Raw genomic sequence first — 21,031 nt, 5'->3', positions numbered from 1 at the left:
GTGGGAGGGAGGGAGACGCAAGAGGGAGGGGATATGAGGATGTATGTATATGTAGAGCTGATTCACTTTGTTATAGAGCAGAAACTAACACACCACTGTAAAGCAATTATACTCCCATAAAGATGTTAAAAAAACAAAACTCAGATATACAGTGTAAAAAAGAAAAACAAAGAAAAACAAACAAACAAAAAAATAAGGAATCTTCTTCTTGCCACCCTGGTGAGTCAAATCATTATTGCCATTTTTGTCTGTGAACGAACTAAGGCTGGGAGAGTTAACATCTCACTGAAAGACTCCCAGCTATAAACAGGGAGATTCCTGAAACACTGTCTTTCCAGGCAGTGCCCACTGCCCTGTGCCAAGCCTGCTGTCTTCCCAGGATCAAGAAACAATTGAGGATTCCCTTTCCACTTCCCTCGAGAGTTCTGCTAGCAGCTGCTAGAATTCCACCGTGGATAACGTTTCATCGTCACATCAGCTGTACGCTTCTCTCCATCCAGCAGTATATTCACTGCCATTTCTCTGAGACCACCTGTTAAATGTTAGACTCTGTGCCCAGTGCACTCCTAGGTCATCTCATTCAACCCTCCCAACCTTTGAACTCCCATCCCCAGGTCACAGGGGCGGAAACCCAGGTTCAGACCAGGTAAGTTCCTTGTTCACAGGTGCGTGGTGTACAAATGGCAGAGCCCTGAGGAAATCCGTGTCTTTGAACTCCAATCCATTTCTTGTCATTACAAAAGCGTGAGGGGCAGGGCCATGGACTGGACTCTATAATTAGAATACAAATGGAAATACCTGAGACTGCACAGGGGTTAGGACCGATCGGAAGGAAGCCCAGCAGGGGAAGTCTTGGGCGACTGGAGTGTGTTAGAGGCGGCCCTCTGGCCTTTTACTTTTGAAATTACATAGCAGTGCACATTATTGGCTAATAAAGTGTTATCAAGTGCTAGCCTGACTGGGCTCATTCTAATAGGTAGGTGAAAAGGGTTTATAATTAAGTAATTAAGGCCACTCAGTGTTGATGGGAGGATGCTCACGGCTAAATTACATCAGCAGCCCTTGTTCATTTTCAGGAATTTAAAGGGTATTTTTCTCTTTCCTGTGTTCTTTGGTTTAGTTGCCCTCCTTCTGCAGGCATGAATTCTGCCAGGCCACGGTCTCTGCTTCGTAACTCGAGTTTTCTTGCAGACTAAGATAGGAGTCAGACGTCCTGGGAACTGGAGCTTCCCCCCAACATAGGGAACCTTCCAAAAATCATCCCTTTGTATCCCTGCCTTCATTAATAACTAATTAATTGACTGATTCAGTGTGTATTTGAGTGAGTATAATACACGAGGCCTGCTGTTCCATCATGCTAGGACTTCAGTTCTTTTTCTGTGAAACAGAAGTGATGGAGTATTGTGAGTGCGCTGAGGAGAGAAAGAAGCTGGGAAGTATTGCGCTAAACACTGCAGGCTATAGCCCTTCTCGTTGCTGTACCGTCACCAGTGACTGGTATTATGTCTAACATGGTCCACGGGGTCGTTTAGTTAAATAATAAATGAGTAAACAGACTCAGAGATGAAGGAATGAAAAGAAGCACATGATTGGAGTCACCGTCTACTGTTGATACATTTGTTGCTGAGGATGTAACTTAACCCAATGATCCTGAGTTCCCTCATGAGGGAAATGAAGACTGTCATACCCAAGGTCAAGTGAGATAAAGAATATAAAGTGCCTGGAACTCAGACGAACCAATCCCGGGCTAGCTTTTGTAGAGCAACGTGAAATGAGCCAGACGGTTTCGAGTCTGTTGTATCTTTACAGAGAAGTGACTTTTTCTTTTTCTTTTTTTTTTTTTTTTGCGGTACGTGGGCCTCTCACCGCTGTGGCCTCTCCCGTCGCGGAGCACAGGCTCCGGACGCGCGGGCTCAGTGGCCATGGCTCACGGGCCCAGCCCCTCCGCAGCATGTGGGATCTTCCCGGACCAGGGCACGAACCTATTTCCCCTGCATCGGCAGGCGGACTCTCAACCACTGCGCCACCAGGGAAGCCCAGAAGTGACTTTTTCAAACCATAGAGTTATAAGTAACAACATCTGTGCCCAAACCCAGTTTGTTGTACAGGATTTGCTCCCTCCATTAAAACTGTTAAAGTAGCTTATATAAGATGTTTTAAATAATGCAGTGTATCTGGAAAGCTGAGAAATTCGTTCAGACGAGGAGAAGTCTGTGGAGGTGAACAATTAAGGGACTTCTCATCCCTACTCCATGGATAGATGTTCCAGACAGGAGTACCCTTCAAGGAACCCTATGATTGTTTTTGTTTTGTTTCATTTTCGTTTACTTTGTTTTATTGAAGTAGAGTTGATTTACAATGTTGTGTTAATTTCTGCTGTACAGCAAAGTGATTCAGTTTATATGTGTGTGTGTGTGTATGTATCTATATAGACATACGTACATACATTCTTTTTCGTATTCTTTTCCATTACGGTTTATCACAGGATACTGAACATAGTTCCCTGTGCCATACAGTAGGACCTTGTTGTTTATCCATCTTGTTGTTTATCCATCCTGTTGTTTATCCATCTTGCTGGTTATCCATTCTATATACAGTAGTTTGCATCTGCCAGTCGCAAACCCCCACTCCATCCCTTCCCCACTCCCCCTCCCCCTTAGCAACCACAGGTCTGTTCTCTATGAAGGAACCCTATGATTGTTGATGACTGAATCTGTTTTGTTTTGTTCTTTTTAAACTATGACTTGATGCATAGCAGGTGATTCATAAGAATTTAATGAATTAATATATTTTATAGCAAAACACATAGAAACATATTAATCTGGAGGTATGGTTAAGGCTTACGCTCATCTCTATGGGCACTAAAACAAAATATTTAATATTCCACGTACAGAGGGTCAAGTAGAAAGTAAGAAGAACATCTGCTTTCTTTCAAATGGCAAAATAAAAGTGACAACTAAAATGCAGCCCTTTATTGACGTATCATCCGTCTGATACGCTTCAAATATTGAAGGTGCCAGTATGTTCACAACTCTTTGGATATTCCACAAATGGGCTTGTGTCTCTAAATGCCCTGTTGGCAGACGTGCCAGCATGCCTCCCCCATCTCATATTGTCCAAGAAGCTCTGAGATTCCACAGTGGACCCGGGGTCCTTTTCTGAATGCCAGGCTAGGAGAAAACTGGGTTGCTTGGTCCCTTGCTCTGGGCTTCTCGTGGCCGTGCCGGTGCTCTGTTGAAGGTGACTCTCTAGAGTTCCGAGAAGGCTCGTCCGCTCACTGGTGAACTTGCTTCCACAAGCATCCCTACGGACCTCGTGGGCACAAGCCTCGGAACCCCAATGCCATTGCTCTACAAAGCACAGCCTTTGTGCCAGGATAGATGGGTCCACAGAGCTTTTCAGGTCACCGTGTAACAAAATCAGCCTTCTGCTTACAAACCCCTTGCCCGTGGGCAATGTCCAGAGTCATCATTTCAGGCCCCATCTTTCTTCAAAGTCCTTCTACTTCCAGGAACAAGCTTTCCATGCCTGATCCACACAGTATGTTAATACCTCCTACATCAGGAAAAGTCTGTCCCAGTGTAACAGACCTCCCCAACTTCCAAACTCCAGAAAAGGTCATCAAGATCTTGGTCTCTTTTGCTCCCAGAATTTCCTCCTCTCTCGAAGCAGACCGTTCCACCTGTACTCCTGTGATAGGGTCTCCAGGAAAGGTAGCCGCCTTGATGGAATCGCAGAAGGTCACACCACACCTGTCTGCCCTGGCAGAGCGTGTGCAGCGGCCTTACCAACCCGACAAAGCTTATGTGATACTGAAGGTCATTCTGCCCACTCTCTGGAAAAACAGAACATCTGCTTCAGGTGGCTTTTTTCTTCTGCCTACTCTTTGAAACAGTGAGAAACAATAATAAACCTTGGCTTCAAGGTGACTTCCTGTCCTTCCTGTTCCTAGAAATAGCCAGACAGTTATCTAGTGTAAAGAGTCATCATCATTATCCTCTTTATCTTACCAGGAAATCTGCTTGGGTTTTGAGAATTTCACAGTTATACATACACCTCTTTAGTTCTCATCTCATCTGAGTCTGACGTTCATCACGTAAAATAAGCTGGGCGTGACTCTTGCTTCACTTAAGCTCCTATTTACTGTCCTGCCCAAGGCCACATAGCCAGAAAGCAGTGGGGCAAGTCTAGGACACCTGTTTTTGCTTTGCTGAAGGAGATCCTGTTCTAAACCATATAAACTCCAAGGTTCTGACCTTGAGTTGCTCATAATCTGACCTGGCTTTTTCAACTTCCATGAACTCTCATGTTTTGGAAGGTTCTCCCATATAAATGTGGCCTGGGTTCGAAGAAATGCCGTGATAGCTTCTTAGAATCTTTGTTTTCAAATAGCCCAGACCTCACCCAGCCGTCCTCAGGCCTGGAGGGCTGGAAGGGGTCCCCCAGGGTTTTGACTGCTTAGTGCAAACCTGATTCTCTGGGGGAGCTCCTGTGTACTGGCAGAGCCATGACCGTGTTCCCAGAGTGGGAGTGAGATTCGGTCTACAAGTCAATGCCCCTGAGAGCTCCCCGGCTTGGACTCTGGGGTAGAGGGTCCATGTCAGATAAGCAGCACCTGTGCTTTGTAATCTGCGCTCACAGAGCCCTCTGGGGCTGGAGGGGGCTCTCAGCAGAGGGAAGGTAACTTGAGTTGTAAGCATTTAGAGGCACATAAGATATGCAAAGTATTGGTATCAGTCATTTGGGGGGAAAGAAACAGCAGAACCTAAAAATTTTTTACTCTTGCTTTCTGGTCTGAAGTTCCAGATTAAACTGTTTGGACAATGGGAGCCACTGAAGTGGTGTCTCTCTCATCTGCTCTGCTCCCTTTTTTCTACTGCCCTCCTCTTCCTTCTATCCCCTTCTCTTGCCCCTCCCACCTTCTTTCCATCAGACTTGTTTTCCCTCAAAGTTCTAACTCTCCTTAAAGATACTCATCCATGGTATCAACCCTGACACATACAAAAGAAGACAGATATTTAGGAAGACAAATCTACACCTTCTCATTGGACCACTGGTCTGGTCTCCAAACAATAAGTAAAAACAGTCTAAAGATAATCTCGAGGCTTATCCATGTTGCTGCAAATGGCATCATTTCATTCTTTTTTAATGGCTGAGTAATATTTCATTATATATATATATATATATATATATATATATATATATATATATATATACACCACATCTTCTTTATCCATTCCTCTGTCAGTGGACATTTAGGTTGTTTCTGTGACTTGGCTATTGTAAATAGTGAAGTAAGTCAGACAGGGAAACACAAATATATAATATCACTCATATGTGGAATCTATAAATGAAGTTATTTACAAAACAGAAACAGACTCACAGATTTCAAAAACTTGTGGTTACCAAAGGGGAAACAAAGGGGGGGATAAATTAGGAGCTTGGGATTAATTTACACACACTACTATATAGAGAGTGGATAGCCAGTGGGAACCTGCAGTACAGCACAAGGAACTCAAGGTTCTATAATAACCTATATGGGAAAAGAATCTGAAAAAGAAGGAATGTATATATAAATATGACTGAATCACTTTGCTATACGATGCTAACACAGCATTGTCAATCAACCAGACTCCAATAACATTAAGAAAAAAAGTGTCAGAATATTTGAAGTAACACTTGGGATATACCAAGACATGTTCTTTTCACCAATGTAACATTACAAAAGGATAAAAAAAAAAAAAGATGAGTTTGTTATTTCAACAACAACAACAACAAAACAGTCTAAAGAGAAAAGTGGCTTCTTACCCCACTGCTAGGAAGCGGCAGTCTCCCAAGGTGTGAGCAAGGTCTTTCAGAGTAGAGAGAGCAGGCACTGCCCTCGCCTCTAGGTGTCCAGAACCTGGTGCATAAGAGGGTGAGGAGAACATGGTGTGAACGAGCGCCCTCTGTCTGCCAAGGAAGGTCCTGCAAATGAGCCAGTCAGAAAGTTCAGGAAGTGGCCTTGCTGAGGGGAAGAAAGGAAGCTTTCCTTCAGAATGTCAGGAAGAGAGCCAGGATAATGAGCAAGGCGTCCAAGTGTGGGCTGTCATTGTTGAAGAAGGGAGAATCCCAGTGGGAGCAAAGCAGGTAGGCGCTGTCCCAGTGATGTCCACAACCCCAGAGGGTGTCTTGTGATCAGTGAACCTTCCTTTGCAAGGAGGCACCTGTTTTGTGCCCTACTTACTAGTGATGAGAAAATACCACAGAAAGTCTCACGGGGCATCAGAAATGCCGTATCCTGGGCCTAATGAGGCACCTTGGGATGCCGCGATCTTCTGTAAATACTGCTGAGTCCTGTGATCTAGTTCGTCAGTCTGCTCATAGACCAGAGGAGCTCAGTCTCCCATAGATGTAGCTGGTGGAAATGTATTCAGCAGAAAGTGCTACGACCTTTCTCGAAACACAATGGAAAAGTCATCCTACTGCATTTTGCATGCCTAGGACATGCTTGCTCTTCAGATCTTGATTTATTTTATCCTCTTCTGTCTACGCTGATCCCAGAAGGTCAGTGTGTGGAGATGCCCGTTTTTCACGTGGAAAGGCTGCCGTTACAAGGAGTGATGTCACTTGCCCAAGAAGGCAAGTGATTGAACTGTTTTTCTGGCTGCCCCTCCAGGTCCTAGACGGCTCCGTGTTGCTCTGACCTTCAGAGTATTTACCCCATCCACCCTCTGCCACGTCGTCGGTCTGGCTTATAGATCAACCAGGCCTTGACAGTGATAGAAAAAGGGCTGGTGCAGCAAGTAAGAACAGAAGGACATTTGCACGCAAGGATCGATTCTGTTGAAAAGCCACATCAATTTGAATCCAACAGGTCTCAATAGGGCTGTGTCAGGCCAGAAATTTTATGTCCTTCATGGTGAAGTGCAAATTGGAGCGTGAACATCTGCGCGGCCTTGGAGAGACCTGGGATTTTACATTTCTTTTTCCCTACTCTGAAGCTACAATGCAGGTGTTAAGTGTCACTGTGCATGGGGAGGTGACAGTAACCCTTTGTCCCTGTTTCCAAGGGACTGTTCCAGCCAGCTGGGGACACTGCACAAGGCACTCAAACCGTTTTCCTTTGCTGGTTGGGCTTTTTTAAAAAATTTCTTGCTTCCCTTTGCAATCACAGTGTTTCCGTTTTTCAGTAGAGCTTCATAGCATACCTGTCTTTTGCTAGGAAATGGGTGCATTTTGTTCATTTACCCAAGACATCTTTTCTCAGTTGTTAAGTAGGTGGATGTGAGGATGAATCCACACAACGCCTCCTCATATAGCGACTGTCATGACACCTCCCTCCCCTTCTTTGAGGCTTGGTCTCTTCATCTGTGGTGAAAACTTACCCTAGCAATTTTCTGTGAGGATTAAGGAAAGAAACACATTTGAAAAGCACTTTGGAAGCTGTGAAATACCACTTGGCCATTATTATGAATGAGTTATCTTTGCTTTATATTATATAAATAGTACCATTATTTCTTTTAGAAGATTTCTATTTTTTTCCAACTCTGCAGTTCGTGTGTTAAGTGATTTGGAAGAATTCACCCATTTTCTCTTCATAGTAACCCTGCTCAGTGGATGCAGGAAGATCTCTTAACCTCCTTGAGTAGGTTTATCTTTTTGAAATTCAACTTAACTTTGAGACAATGTTTAGGGATTAAGGTACATTTAGAATGCACTGGAAGACATGGGATTGAGCAAGTTCCTTAAAAAACTGGATATCTAATGTAATTAGAATTAGCACATTTATCTAAAACTCAAGACAGAGCATCATATCCTACGTGCTGTGCGAACAACACTTTCAGGGGAGAGAGATTCTGTGGACGCTAGGATATCCTTGTAGAAGACCAATTTCTGTTTATCTCTCTCTGCTTTTCTGCTCATTATTTTCAGGAGAGGGGGATTATGGAAGGGTTTATGAAGGAGGGGTTATGTGAGCAGGTAAAGAATTTAGCAGGTACTAATTTCCAGCCAAGGAACACTGCCCACTGCACGGCAAGTGATTTAGCCAAGATCCTATGACTTATAAAGGACTGAAGAAGGTTCTTTCTGAGATGCCATCCCGATTCAGTGACCATAAATCTTGTGTGATGGAATCGCATTCTTCTGTGGCTTTTGGTCTTTGGGAATTGGAATGCAGTTTGGGGCCATTGTTTTCCTTGAGCTGGACTGACCCCCAAGGAGGCCGCAGATCCAGGGCAGGATGGGAGTCATGAGCTGCTACCGGTTCTTGTTTTGCAGACAGCGGCAGCCTGCACTCAGCCTGTGTCCACGAGAGCACTGTGCACAGCCGAGTCTTTCAGATCTTATACAGGAACGAAGAGGTGCCCATCAACGATGCCGTGATCTTCCGAGCTCATTTGCTCTTAGATGGTGAAAGGGTAAGTCGTGGAATCTTCCACCAGCCACGAATGGCCGTTCCCTCCTGTGCCTTTTGTATCCAGTGCTAGGAGAGTGGGACGTGAAGGAGACGTTGTACATTTGCTCTGAAATCTGACAGATTGGGACTGGGGATTTCAGAGCATTCCTGCACTTCCTGATTTATTCCATTTTGTACTCATGCTTTCCTTCGTATACTTGCTTGTTTCATGTTCCAAGCGGGTCCCATTGACTGACTTGCTGACTGTCTTACTCATTCCTCCTTCGCCCATTTGCTTGTCTTTCTGGGCCTCTGTCAACAGGGCAATCGGCAGGTGTTTGCTGAGCATCTGCTTTGTGCAGGGCTTTGGGCGGGCCCTTGGATGATGGGCAAAGCTGAAGAAGGCAGCAGGGCTGATCCCTCAGACGATGGGTGCTCCATCAGAGAAACAGATATACAAACAGGCCCTGGTAGCTGAAATGCACTGTGCTGGCTGCACGTGCAGAAGAACAGGGGCACCAAGGTTGGAGACGAGCTCTGTGGGAGGACATCAACGGCTTCACAAAGGGGCTGGCTTTGAGTTGCTGGGACTGAGAGTCCATCAGACTAAGAAAGAAGAAGGGCATCCCGTACAGGGGGAAACAGCATGAGTCAAGGCCCAGAGGCCTTGGAGCAAGTTGATTGAACATTTCCTATTTATGAGATTAACATCTGATAGTAACCTGATATTAACATCAGATGTTTCAAAATTTATGGTTACTGGGGGGAAGGGGGAGGGAGGGACAAATTGGGATGTTAGGATTGACATATACACACTACTATATATTAGTTAGGTAACTAATAAGGACCTACTTGTATAGCACAGGGAACTCTAGTCAATACTCTGTAATGACCTATATGGGAAGAGAATCTAAAAAAGAGTGGCTATATGTATATGTATAACTGATTCACTTTGCTGTACACCTGAAACTAACACAACATTGTAAATCAACTATACTCCAAAAACATTCAAAAAATAAAAAAATCACTTGTACCTTTAAAAAAAATCAGATGTTTCAAAAGAATATCTGAAGTCTAAACCGTTTTTCTCACTCCCCCCAGCCCCACCTCGAATACCCATTACCGCATGCCAGCTGGTCATTCCCTGCTAGAGTATCTTTAAAGATGTGGAAGTATACTCCTACTTTAGGAGAGCCTAATCAGAGATGTGTCCCCTATAGGCATCCCCTACAGGCATTATAGCATGCATAACGACTTCTGCTGGCCATCTGATACTCCTCTCATGTCCTATGGCTTTTTGTTTTTTTTAAAGTTTTGTATTCGGTTGACTTTTTAAAAAAATATGTTTATTTATTTATTTGGCTGAGCCAGGTCTTAGCTGCAGCATCCGGGATCTTTGTTGCCACGCACGGGATCTTTAGTTGCGGCATGCAGGATCTTTTAGTTGCGGCATGCGAGATCTAGTTCCCTGACCAGGGATCGAACCCAGGCCCCCTGCATTGGGAGCATGGAGTCTTAACCACTGGACCACCAGGGAAGTGCCTCCCATGGCTTTTTGTTCACATCTTTTATGCTTGAGGTAGTGACGAGTTCCCGTGTGGCTACACGTGAAAAGCTGTCACTGATTCTTCATTTATGAATGCATCCATTCATCAAAGATCTGTTGAGCACCTACTGTGGGCTAGAGGTGAAAATCATGAACAAGAAGATACCCCTGGTGTCTGAGAGCTTACGTTTTAACATGAGATCAATACATCACCATGCAATCAAATAAATACATCCTATATATTCTGTCGCTGAGCCTTCCCACTGCTTCTCGCTCAGCTCACTCATCCATGAGATACACTCACAAAGGTAATAAGAGCAGGAGTTTTCACCCCTGTTGGAGGTCCTGTGAAACTACAGCTGGGCCCAAAGTGGAAGAGAACTCATGGCAGGCTCACTGTGCGAGGCTTGATGCTGCCTCCTGATGGATACTCAGATTTCCAAGAGCTCAGCTTCAACACAACCTTCACACGAGATGGCGACTGCTTCCTGGAGGGGAAGTGGCAGACAGGAGAGCTCCCCGAGGAATGAGGAGGTGCTGAGGAGTCCTGCAGTGACTGACCTCGAGGTACCCAGCCATCAGCATTGGTTGCTTTCCCTGAGTTCCCCCCACACCTTCGTAAATCAACTCTTAATGAACTGAGTGCATCGTCTACTTCTTTACTGGACTCTGGTGGACACGGGTAGTTTAGGAAAAGACACTGGAGCTGGTTTTGAGGGTTAAGGGACTCCCAGTTGGGCTTCATGCACAAGCTCAGCTTGCCGGAATTCTACTAAGAGAAAGTCACTTGATTTCTCACGGGCCGTTGTCCTTTGGCACGTTGATCTCAAAGACCTTCCTGGGGAGAATGGTTGTGACTGGAGGCTGGGTTTGGACATTACTCAGATCTCTTGGTCATTATTGCATCTTAATTCCATCAGACTCTTCCTCCTGCCCCTAACGGTTTAAAGCTTTTCAAGGTTAATGTTTCCCAGCACTCAAGTTTAGCCTCACGCGAGTTTGCAACAGCCATAGTTCAGAGGTTGAACAGGCAGTGTGTTTGCCAGCATGGGTTGTAGTCTTGTACATATTTTGTACAAGACTTTGTTCATACGGTACATATTGTTTTCTTCTGCATATAAAATCACTTATCTCTACAAGCTAATAATTTATTATTGTGTTGGGTGTAATCCATATGGCAGCAAACAACGTTATCATTAATCATTACATCCAAATCAGTGACAATGAAAGTTAATTGGATAAGTTCATAAAAGGCATATCTCTGGAATGCATGCATTAGCTCTAGTGAATACCTGTTTATGGCAGCCAAAACACCGTATAGCCAGCTGGCCAGAGCTCACGGTCTCGCATGTACGTAGCCATCAATGTGAGTGGCAGGCATATACAATGCCAACACATCGAGCGTACCGTTTCCTGTGCTATGGGAAGTGCAGACATGGAGAAGATTCAGCCCACACAGTTAGTGCCCAAGTAAATGTAAGAGATGACCATGGACAGAACTAATCACAGCTTAAGGCACAAATGTTTTCATAAAAGTTGCAAAGAATCAGGGAGTGTGGAGTAGGATAGGTATGTTATTTATATACACTTTGTATAACACCCCCCCAGAAGATTTGGGAAGGCTGACAAAATACACAGAATAGTAAAAGGGTAAAAATAGCAATAGAGTGAGCCAAAGTAGAGGAAAAACACAAAAGGGAGCTAAAGCCTGCGTTCAATGTAACAGACCAGAATGCACACGCATAGTTCTGGACCTTTGCAGATGTTGGCCCACACATTCAGTGCTGAGCTTCCCAGCAGACAAGGCAGAGAAGATACAGTTATTAGCAACGAGATGCTTAATGTCCTGAAGAGGAAGAGGAACGTGTTACAGAAGATAATCTTTGTGGACAAGGTTGCATTTTTTTTTTTTTTTTTTTTTTTTTTTGCGGTACGCGGGCCTCTCACTGTTGTGGCCTCTCCCGTTGCGGAGCACAGGCTCCGGATGCGCAGGCTCAGCGGCCATGGCTCACGCGCCCAGCCGCTCCACGGCATGTGGGATCTTTCCGGACCGGGGCACGAACCCGCGTCCCCTGCATTGGCAGACGGACTCTCAACCACTGCGCCACCAGGGAAGCCCAAATCGCTGTGTTTTAAACTCACTTCAGATGATTCCTTTCGGTGGTGTTGTACTACCAATTCAGTACACTGTTAGGTTCACTGGGTTTTTTTGTTGTTGTTGTTTGTTTGTTTTGTTTTGCTTGTGGTACGCGGGCCTCTCACTGTTGTGGCCTCTCCCGTTGTGGAGCACAGGCTCCGGATGCGCAGGCTCAGCGGCCATGGCTCACGGGTCCAGCCGCTCCACGGCATGTGGGATCTTCCCGGACCGGGGCACGAACCCGCGTCCCCTGCATCGGCAGGCGGAGTCCTCTCAACCACTGCGCCACCAGAGAAGCCCAAGGTTGCATTTTTTAATTGAAGTATAATTGATTTACAATGTTGTGTTAATTTCTAGTGTACAGCAAAGTGATTCAGTTATATATATATATTCTTTTTCATACTCCTTACCATTATGATTTATTACAGGAGATTGAATATAGTTCCCTGGACTATACAGTAGGACCTTGTTGTTTATCTATTTTATATATAGTAGTTTGCATCTGCTAATCCCAAACTCTCAGTTTACCCCTCCTCCATCCCCTTCCCTTTTGGTAACTGTAAGTCTGTTTTCTATGTCTGTGAGTCTGTTTCTGTTTTATAAATAAATTCACTTGAGTCATATTTTAGATTCCACATGTAAGTGATATCTTACGGTGTTTGTCTTTCTCTGTCTGACTTACTTCACTTAGCATGATCGTCTCTAGATCCATCCATGTTGCTGCAAATGGCAATATTTCATTCTTTTCTATGGCTGAGTAACGTTCCATTGTATATATGTACCACATCTTCTTTAGCCATTCACCTGTCGATGGACGTTTAGGTTGCTTCCATGTCTTGGCTATCATGAATAGTGCTGCTATGAACATTGGGGTGCATGTATCTTTTCAAATAAGAGTTTTTTCCGGATATATGCCAGGGAGTGGGATGGTTGCATTTTTATGGGCTCCAAAAAGAAAAGCATTTCTCAAGGTATGATTCCTAGATGCACCATGTCCTCGTCCCCTGGCAGTACTTTTTAAAAATGCAGATTCTTAAGCCCAGCCCAGCCCTAGCCCAGGCAGTCTGAGCGCAAAGCCTGTGTTTGTGACCAGTATGCAGGCCTGGGGGTGGAGTTATTGGACAAAGGGGTCCTTTAGGTGGTCAGGCCCATAGTAAGTTGGAAATAACTATAATAACTAATATTTGTTGAGAATGGGCTTTGTTCACACACTGTGTTAAGCCCTTTATGTGCGTTTTCTTACATAGTCACACAATAGCAGTGATCTAAGGGGTAAGTGTAATCATTTCACCCCCATTTTACAGATCAAAAAACAAACAAACGTAGAGAGGTTGATTGGCCCAAGGTCACACAGGTACTTAATAAATGGAGAGCCAAGCTTTGTACCCATGTAGCTTGACTTCCAAAACTGCTTTCTTATCTCCCCAGCTATGATGCAGCTCAGGAGAGAAGTTCATAAAGGAGGAGAAGATACAAGGGTTACTACTGTTATGAGCAGAGTTGAAATCAGCTAGCGTGAGACTGTACAACCCACAACACAGATGAGACCTTGGGAAAAGGCTGAAGAAGTGAGGAACCCTTGACTGAATCTGGGCTTTGGAGCCCAGATTAAGCCTTGGAAGTGTCTTTCCTACAGCAAGTCTCAATTTCTTCATTTATAAGTGAGGCCAATATGTCTTAATTCACAGTTTTATCCACATTAAATAAGACAGTATATGACAGTGGTAGCTGTCCTGTGTAGTATCTGCTACACAGTAACTCCTCTGTAATCCTAGCTGCTGTTCTTATTTCCACTACTATGTGAACCTGATGCCCGATGCTAAAAAAGTCATCTACCTGGGAGGTTGAGGTTAGCTGATGTAAGCTATTATATATAGGATGGATAAAGAGCACAGGGAACTCTATTCGGTAACCTGTGATAAACCATGATGAAAAAGAAGATGAGAAAAGAATGTATATATATGTATAACTGAATCACTTTGCTGTACAGCAGAAATTAACACAACACAGTAAATCAACTATACTCCGATTTTTAAAAATCGCCCTTGAAAGGAAGCAATCCTTTTAACGAAAATAAGGTAGGGCAATGGAAGGGCATGCGTGCATGAGTGTGTGCGTGTGTGTGCGTGCACGTGTGAATGTGTGTGTTTGGAGGAAGGGGCAGGTAGCCAACAGCCAATGAAGAAAAATGAGTGGCTAGAGAAACCAGTGACTGCATTCTGGGGCATCTTGCAATTAAAGATTTATTGAGACATCAGTGAAGTCATAGCCAGGCTCCATCCAGCCACAGCTGATCTTGGGCCTGGATTTCTCTCCTTGTTCCAAAGAAATTGCAGCAAGTTTAAAACTGGAGCTTCCAGCGAATTTTTGTTAAGTAGGCAAATGCATGCTTGGAGGTGGTTAGGAGGACTTGCTCTGCCAGTCTTATTTCCCAGGAACTGGTGACAAGAGGCTGTGTTGCTTGGGTTGTGTGTATGAAGCCGGGTAAGTGATTATGCAAAACAAAGCTAGGAGAGGAAGTTATTCATAGCGCTTGGATTGAGCAAAATGTTAACTTTTAAATGCTTAAAAATTTTTTTTAAACAAATTTTAAAACCCTGGGGAGCTAAAGATAAATTCCATCCATATGTCTCTGCCTGAGCTATGCTTCACCAGGAGCATGTTTCCAAAGAGGCCTTTGGGTAAGAGATTTCCATCCCTACAGAATGAGGATATTCTTGCAAAGAAATAAAAACCAAGGTGGGGGTGGAGAAGAGCTTTATTTATCCTTTAAGATACACGAATACTTTCCGTGGGCGGGACCTTGTCCCTGGAGCTGGGGATCCAGAATGGATTAAGACTAGTCTCTCCCATAACGATACCAGATTACGGGGGATATTGGGTAAGAAAATGGCCCGGGGGGATTTAGCCACAGTCAGATGGATTTTGTCAGAGAGTCCCCTGAGCCCGACCCAAGTGGAGCTTCTGAATGCCAGCCCAGCACGGCCAGATCCATGGATTGTTTTTTCAGAAGCTGGAAACCTGCAATGGGAATGTGAAATTGCCTGATTTTTAAATGTTTTCTGCTTGTTCAAAACATTGTAAAAAATACGATCAGGACTAAGCAAAAGGTGTCTGCAGCTAACATTTGTCTCTTGGGCTTATAACGCAAAAGTTGTAAAGCTGAGACAATTTTATAGGAAGTGTTGAATGCTGAGATAGGAAAAAAAACAGGGTTTTGTGGGTCACAGAGGAGAAGGGGTCCATCCCGCGTGGCTGTGGGGAGGAGATTACGCCCTGTCACAGACGTGCAGTACTTGTCTGGGTTTCCTGAGTAGGGACATCAGCTAGATCCGGTACTTAGCAAGTGACTCTCCTGGAGGTGGGGATGAGGTGTTAAGTTTGGGAAAAGAAGAGCCGTGGGTTACCATCTTTTAGATGTACCTGAGAAGCTGGCAGGTAGAACAAATAGATTCCCATGCTAATGAATGAAAACTGATTTTTTTTTTAAAAGCTAAGAATGGAAACAGTCATGGATAGGACATGAAATGCTAAAGTGTCTGAAAGCATAAATGGTTAGATGTAATGGATCTCAAGACAAAAGTGAAGGGTACGCTTTCGTGTAAAGCTGGGCTGCCTTGGGAACTGACGACTTTTCTGAGCATCAGCTTCCTCCTCTATGAACCTGAAGGATAGCGTCAGCCCCTTGAAGGTGCCAGCAGTAACACCACCCCCAACGTTTTCCCATCTCTAGCCAAGTGGGGTTTCCTCTCTGCAAATTCGCTGCTCCAACCTTTCCAAAGCAGGAGCCACAGAACACTTCACTCCTGCTTCAGAGGATTCCAGATCACATCTGTTCTGGAAATAAGGTGCTCAAAAGTCCTGCAATCTAGAAAACTCACTTAACATTTTTTTCCTGCAAGTTGGCTTTCCCCCAAATTTGACATAAATCCCTTCCTTCTACTGTCCATGTAATACAGGCACCGCATTCACCTAGAATTCCACAGAACATGCATGGAAATTCTGCTTTACACATAAGTGACATTAATTTTGCTGTGAGCTCCTTCTTCTAAACTTTGGGAAACCCGCCGGCTACATGTTTCATTTGGACCAGTCCTTAAACTTTGTTTCTATTCTAGGTGGAAGAGGCACTAAGTGAAGTCGATTTCCAACTCAAGGTGGATTTGCACTTTACAGACAGTGAACAACAGTGAGTGTCCTTGGAATCCTTGAATCAGGATCGTAGAGTTTCCTTTGCCCAACACTTTTCCAGCCCTGAGGTATCCTGATGGCCATGACCTCAGGACATCCCTTAGAAACCCGGTTCTTGATCAGCTGCAGGAACGAGGGCAAGGAATATCTATGTGGTCATTCAGAGCTGCATGTATTTTAGGCAGGTGGCTCAGAGGCTGCAGGCACAGAGAACTCCTGACTTCCTGCCCTATGAACTGGCACCTTCTTATACCCGAACCCGCCTCCGTACACTTGCAATGCAGTATTAATTAGCTCTTTAGATTAATGTCCATATGAGGCTGCACATCTCAAGGCCCCCTTCTGAATCAAAGGAGATCCTGCCGGGACCCTCATCTTTACACTGAATGTCTGCTATGATGTTTCAACTTTCTGAAAATTGAAAATCCATTGACGTACATTGAAAGTCCATCAGCTTCCTGCTTATCGGATTCAATAATTCTGTTCTTCCATGTCATGAATAGATAGTCCTTTTCTCAGGTACGAAAAAGTCCAGTCGAATGTATTACCAAAACTCCAAACTCTCATCCAATTCATAACTTCTTTTCATTGACACCGTGCCTTCGCTCCACTGCACCCCTGCTCCAGGTGTTCTCGGGGTAGGAAACTCCCGCTGCAGCAGCTGGGTATGGTGAGCAGCCTGATACAGCCTCCTGTCTTCCCCCTGGGGTGTGTGGGTCTTGCAGGGCCAGGCACAAGGAGGAGGGAGGAGATTGCAGGTGGGGCAGGGAGTCATACGTGATGGGTTCAGTTGCAAGCAGGGCTCTTAACGGGGTAGATGCTCGATCACCGCTTTCTCTGCTCCTGGGGTGTTCTTGTGTCTTCCGTGGAGCTATACCCGTTAGGCGGGCTCCCTCTCCCCCAGCCTCTGCTGTTCTTTGATATAATGATGCCTCCTATGGTTGCGTCATTCGCGCCTTGCAGGAAGCTCTTTCGGCAGATTCTTCTCCGAGGAATGCACATCTGGCTCTTGGATAATGGACACAAGCACTTTCGTCCTCATCTCACACTGGTGGGGACCCCCGCCCCAGTGCTGCTGACTCTTCTTTGGCCAATCCAGCCACCCTCAGCTTCTCTCCTGAGGGCCTTTGCAGGATAAGTCAGGCACCAGGGCCTGTGTTCCCCCAGGGGACACAGAGCACGCTCACGTGAAGACTCCCCTCATTAAGCTTAAGGTGAAAATGGAGGCCCTTCTTTTCCATCTGTTCTATTAGCAGAATCTCAGCACAGTCTGACCACTTTGGGGAAATTAATCCTCACTTCTGATCTCTACAGCCTCTTCAGCAAATGCTTCACCTTCTCCAGTGGAGAATGGGAGACTAGGTGGCCAAGGGGCTAGTGCTGGCGGAATGGTTGCCCGACCCCTTCAAATTTCAGAGTCACTGTTAGCACTTTGGCTCCCTTCCCAAGGACTGTCCCATCCCCAAGATGTGTCTGATTATTATGGAAGTTTTCATAACACGGGGCATTGAATCAGAGGGCCTCTGAACCACAGATGGACCACTACTAAAATGTCAGAAACCTGACTGTGTCTGCGCTTTGAGAATAGACATCTGCTGATGTGTATGTACTGTAGATGGTCACACCTCATCTCTGGGCTGGCCGGAGGCTCTGTCCAAGGTCCTGCCGCTGCGTCTGGGCTCAACATCACAGATCCCTCACTCTTGGGGTCTTTATCTGGACCCCAAGCCCCTCTGGACACCTGCTTCTCTCATCACTTCTGCTTACCTCTTGGTGGGATGGTGGATGCTTGAGAAATCTTATCTCCCTCACACCATCTCCAGGACTTATTGTCCTAGCACCATATTGAACTCAGAAGCCCCATAAGAGGCTGACCTTCTTTCTAAGCTATAAACTCAGAAATGAAGTCCTCGTCTCTATTGCTCTCATATTCCCTCTCAACTATTTAGGGTTTCTGTCATTCACTCATTTTATTAATTTTATTAACACCCCCTGCCCTATCTTCCTGTGCCCCTTCATTCAGAAGTATTCATCCATAGCTCCCTGGTAGACGTTTCCATTTGATCACAGAACCCTGCCATTGATCCCAAACCCAGCCTGGAAGTCACTCCCTACCCAGCTCTCCAGGCAGCGTCAATGATAAGTTATGGTGGACACAATAGATGTGACCTTCTTACCATCAAAACAGTAGTTAATGGAGAGGCTGTGTACAGGAGATTGGCCCATACAAAGTGTATGGAGTTTCAGCAACAGGCTCTGTGCTCATTGACTGTGAGACACTGGGTGCATCCCTGCCCTTTTCTAAATCTCAGTAGCCTCATTTATAAAATGGGCATCATTATAGATTCTGTACTTCATAGGTCTGTTATGAAGATTAGGAGAGGTGATACCTAAGCCAGGCCAAGGGCACGGATCAATGTCTTCTTCCTCTTTGTGGCTTCCTAGATGCAGGTGGGGCCGGTTTCCATGTGTCACTTCCTCCCTATAGTACAAAGCACTTGACAACAATCAGAGCAGAGTGTTTCATGGAGTGTGCGGTTAGCTAACAGGAACAGGAAGCCAGAGGCTGGGGAAGAATTGAAAATGCCATATTTTTTCATTTTCATAAGTTGGGTTTAAGGGTGACAAGACATCTGTAGCACATCCTGGGGATAGACTTTTGGCTTTGAAACATGACCCAGGCAGTCAGCTTCTTTGTAACCATTTAGGCTTGAACAGGATCAAAATAGAGAAGCCTGGCATCTAACGTCAGGGGCAGAAGGGCTCTTGATGTCCATCCCGTCCAGTGGTTCGCAATGTGGGTGGGACAGTTCTGTCCCCCAGGGAATTTTGGCCATTTCTGGGGACACTTTAAATTGTTACAAGGGGGGTGGGTGGGTGCTACTGGTTTCTAGTGAGTAGAGTCCAGGGATGCTGCTAAACATCCCACAATGCACAGGACTGCATCCTGGCTCCCCAGCAAAGCATTATTCAGTGCCCAATATCAATATCACTGAGGGTGAGAAACAGTGCTCTAGTCTAACCTCACATTTGAACTCTGCAAAGACCCATGAACATGTGCTTGCACAGACAGGAGCTCACGTCTCCCCATTATATCCCATTCTGTCCCTGGACACTTCTGCTTATCAAGAAATTCCTCTTTACTTCAAGGGACAAGTCGTCCTTCTGTGCCTTCCTTCAGTTGCTCTCAAGTTCAGTCCTTGTGACCACGCATCAAAATTCTCAGTCTGGGGGCTTCCCTGGTGGCGCAGTGGTTGAGAGTCCGCCTGCTGATGCAGGGGACACGGGTTCGTGCCCCGGTCCGGGAGGATCCCACATGCCACGGAGCGGCTGGGCCCGTGAGCCATGGCCGCTGAGCCTGCATGTCCGGAGCCTGTGCTCCGCAATGGGAGAGGCCACAACAGTGAGAGGCCCGCATACTGAAAAAAAAAAAAAAAATTCTCAGTCTGGATCGCAGTTCAGGTACACAAGTCATCTCTTTAAGTCATCTCTTCCCCTTCAGTTGAACACCAGGGCTCTTTCTCTGTGTTTTGCATTTTTTCTTTGTTTGATTTTTTTTGCTGGTTTTAGTTCCTTTATAAGAACCCAGGCATTTTCCTCTCAGTGCTATCCATTTTCTCTCTATGTTTTTTTTTTTCTGAATTGAGACCTCCCCCTCCCCCAGAACTGAGTTGTTTTTTTTTTTTAAAAACATCTTTATTGGAGTATAATTGCTTTACAATGGTGGGTTGGTTTTCTGCTGTATAACAAAGTGAATCAGCCATACATATACACATATCCCCATATCCCCTCCCTCTTGCGTCTCCCTCCCACCCTCCCTATCCCACCCCTCTAGGTGGTCACAGAACACCGAGCTGATCTCCCTGTGCTATGTGGCTGCTTCCCACTAGCTCTCTAGTTTACATTTGGTATTTTATCTCCATTAACTAGCTCTATTCATTTCAGGGCACAAAAGAGCTATCACCTCCCTCATTCTGAATTCTTTACTCCTATTAAAGTGGCTTAAATTCTTGTTAACATTTTTGACATCTTTGCTACCCTGACATGTGTTTCACCCCCTGTTGTTCAAGCCCTAAGGATAGTCCTATGATTTGCAGCAGCCTGTGTCTGAATGGATTCAAAGTGATTATGTGCAGTAGTTTAGAACGGACTGTGGAGTCAGACAGACCTGGGCCCAGCTTTTAGGTTTGGCCTTGTGACTTTGAACAAATCAGTTAACTCGCGTTGGCTTTACCTCCTCATCAATAAACGGAATAACGTCAGTGGGTACCTCACGTGATTGTCATGTGCATTAAGGGAAAAGACGCCATGCTCGGTTCACAGTAAGGCCGCAGTAAACAGTTGTCAGAATGATAGTGAATATGAATGTTAATGACTTCCTGAGACTCAGGAGAGGACACTCTGTGCCCCCTCCCATCAGGCTTCTTCCTGGTAAGAGAGGAGGTCATCATTTGTGGGCTACTTTGGTGTCACACTGGGCTCCGCTGATTTAGTTAACTCTTTTACCTGGCATTCATTTGCACCCAAGCTCTAAGCGACAAGGATTTCCAGAAAGCGAAGCCCATTGGGTGGGGTCTTGGGAGTTTGCTCCCCTCACTGTTTTCTCTCCGTGTCTCTTTTCCTCCTCTGTGGAGGAAGAAGAAGCTTCTCATCTGGACATCCTCTGAGCTCTCTGCTCTGCTCACAGAAGATGCTCCATCCAGGTTTCCCAAGGGGTCTGGTTCAGAGACACCCAGAGAGCCTGAGTGACTGGTGTGCAGAGGAGGAGATGAGCCCT

General features: G+C 45.3%; 1 protein-coding gene across 1 annotated transcript in view; it reads left to right on the top strand.

Annotated features, from left to right (window-relative positions):
• The window catches only part of FAM135B (family with sequence similarity 135 member B), a 163,075-nt gene that overhangs the window by 64,119 nt on the left and 77,925 nt on the right, over nt 1–21,031 (top strand). The window contains exons 3-4 of the mRNA XM_065895179.1: nt 8,263–8,402; nt 16,182–16,252. Coding sequence (XP_065751251.1) covers nt 8,263–8,402; nt 16,182–16,252 — 211 coding nt within the window. The remainder of the gene's footprint in view (nt 1–8,262; nt 8,403–16,181; nt 16,253–21,031) is intronic.

This window comes from Phocoena phocoena, chromosome 17 (genome assembly GCF_963924675.1).
Source record: "Phocoena phocoena chromosome 17, mPhoPho1.1, whole genome shotgun sequence".
In the NCBI taxonomy this organism is placed as follows: domain Eukaryota; kingdom Metazoa; phylum Chordata; class Mammalia; order Artiodactyla; family Phocoenidae; genus Phocoena; species Phocoena phocoena.
Note: the sequence above shows the minus strand (reverse complement) of the source record. Positions and strands in the feature narration are given on the sequence as shown.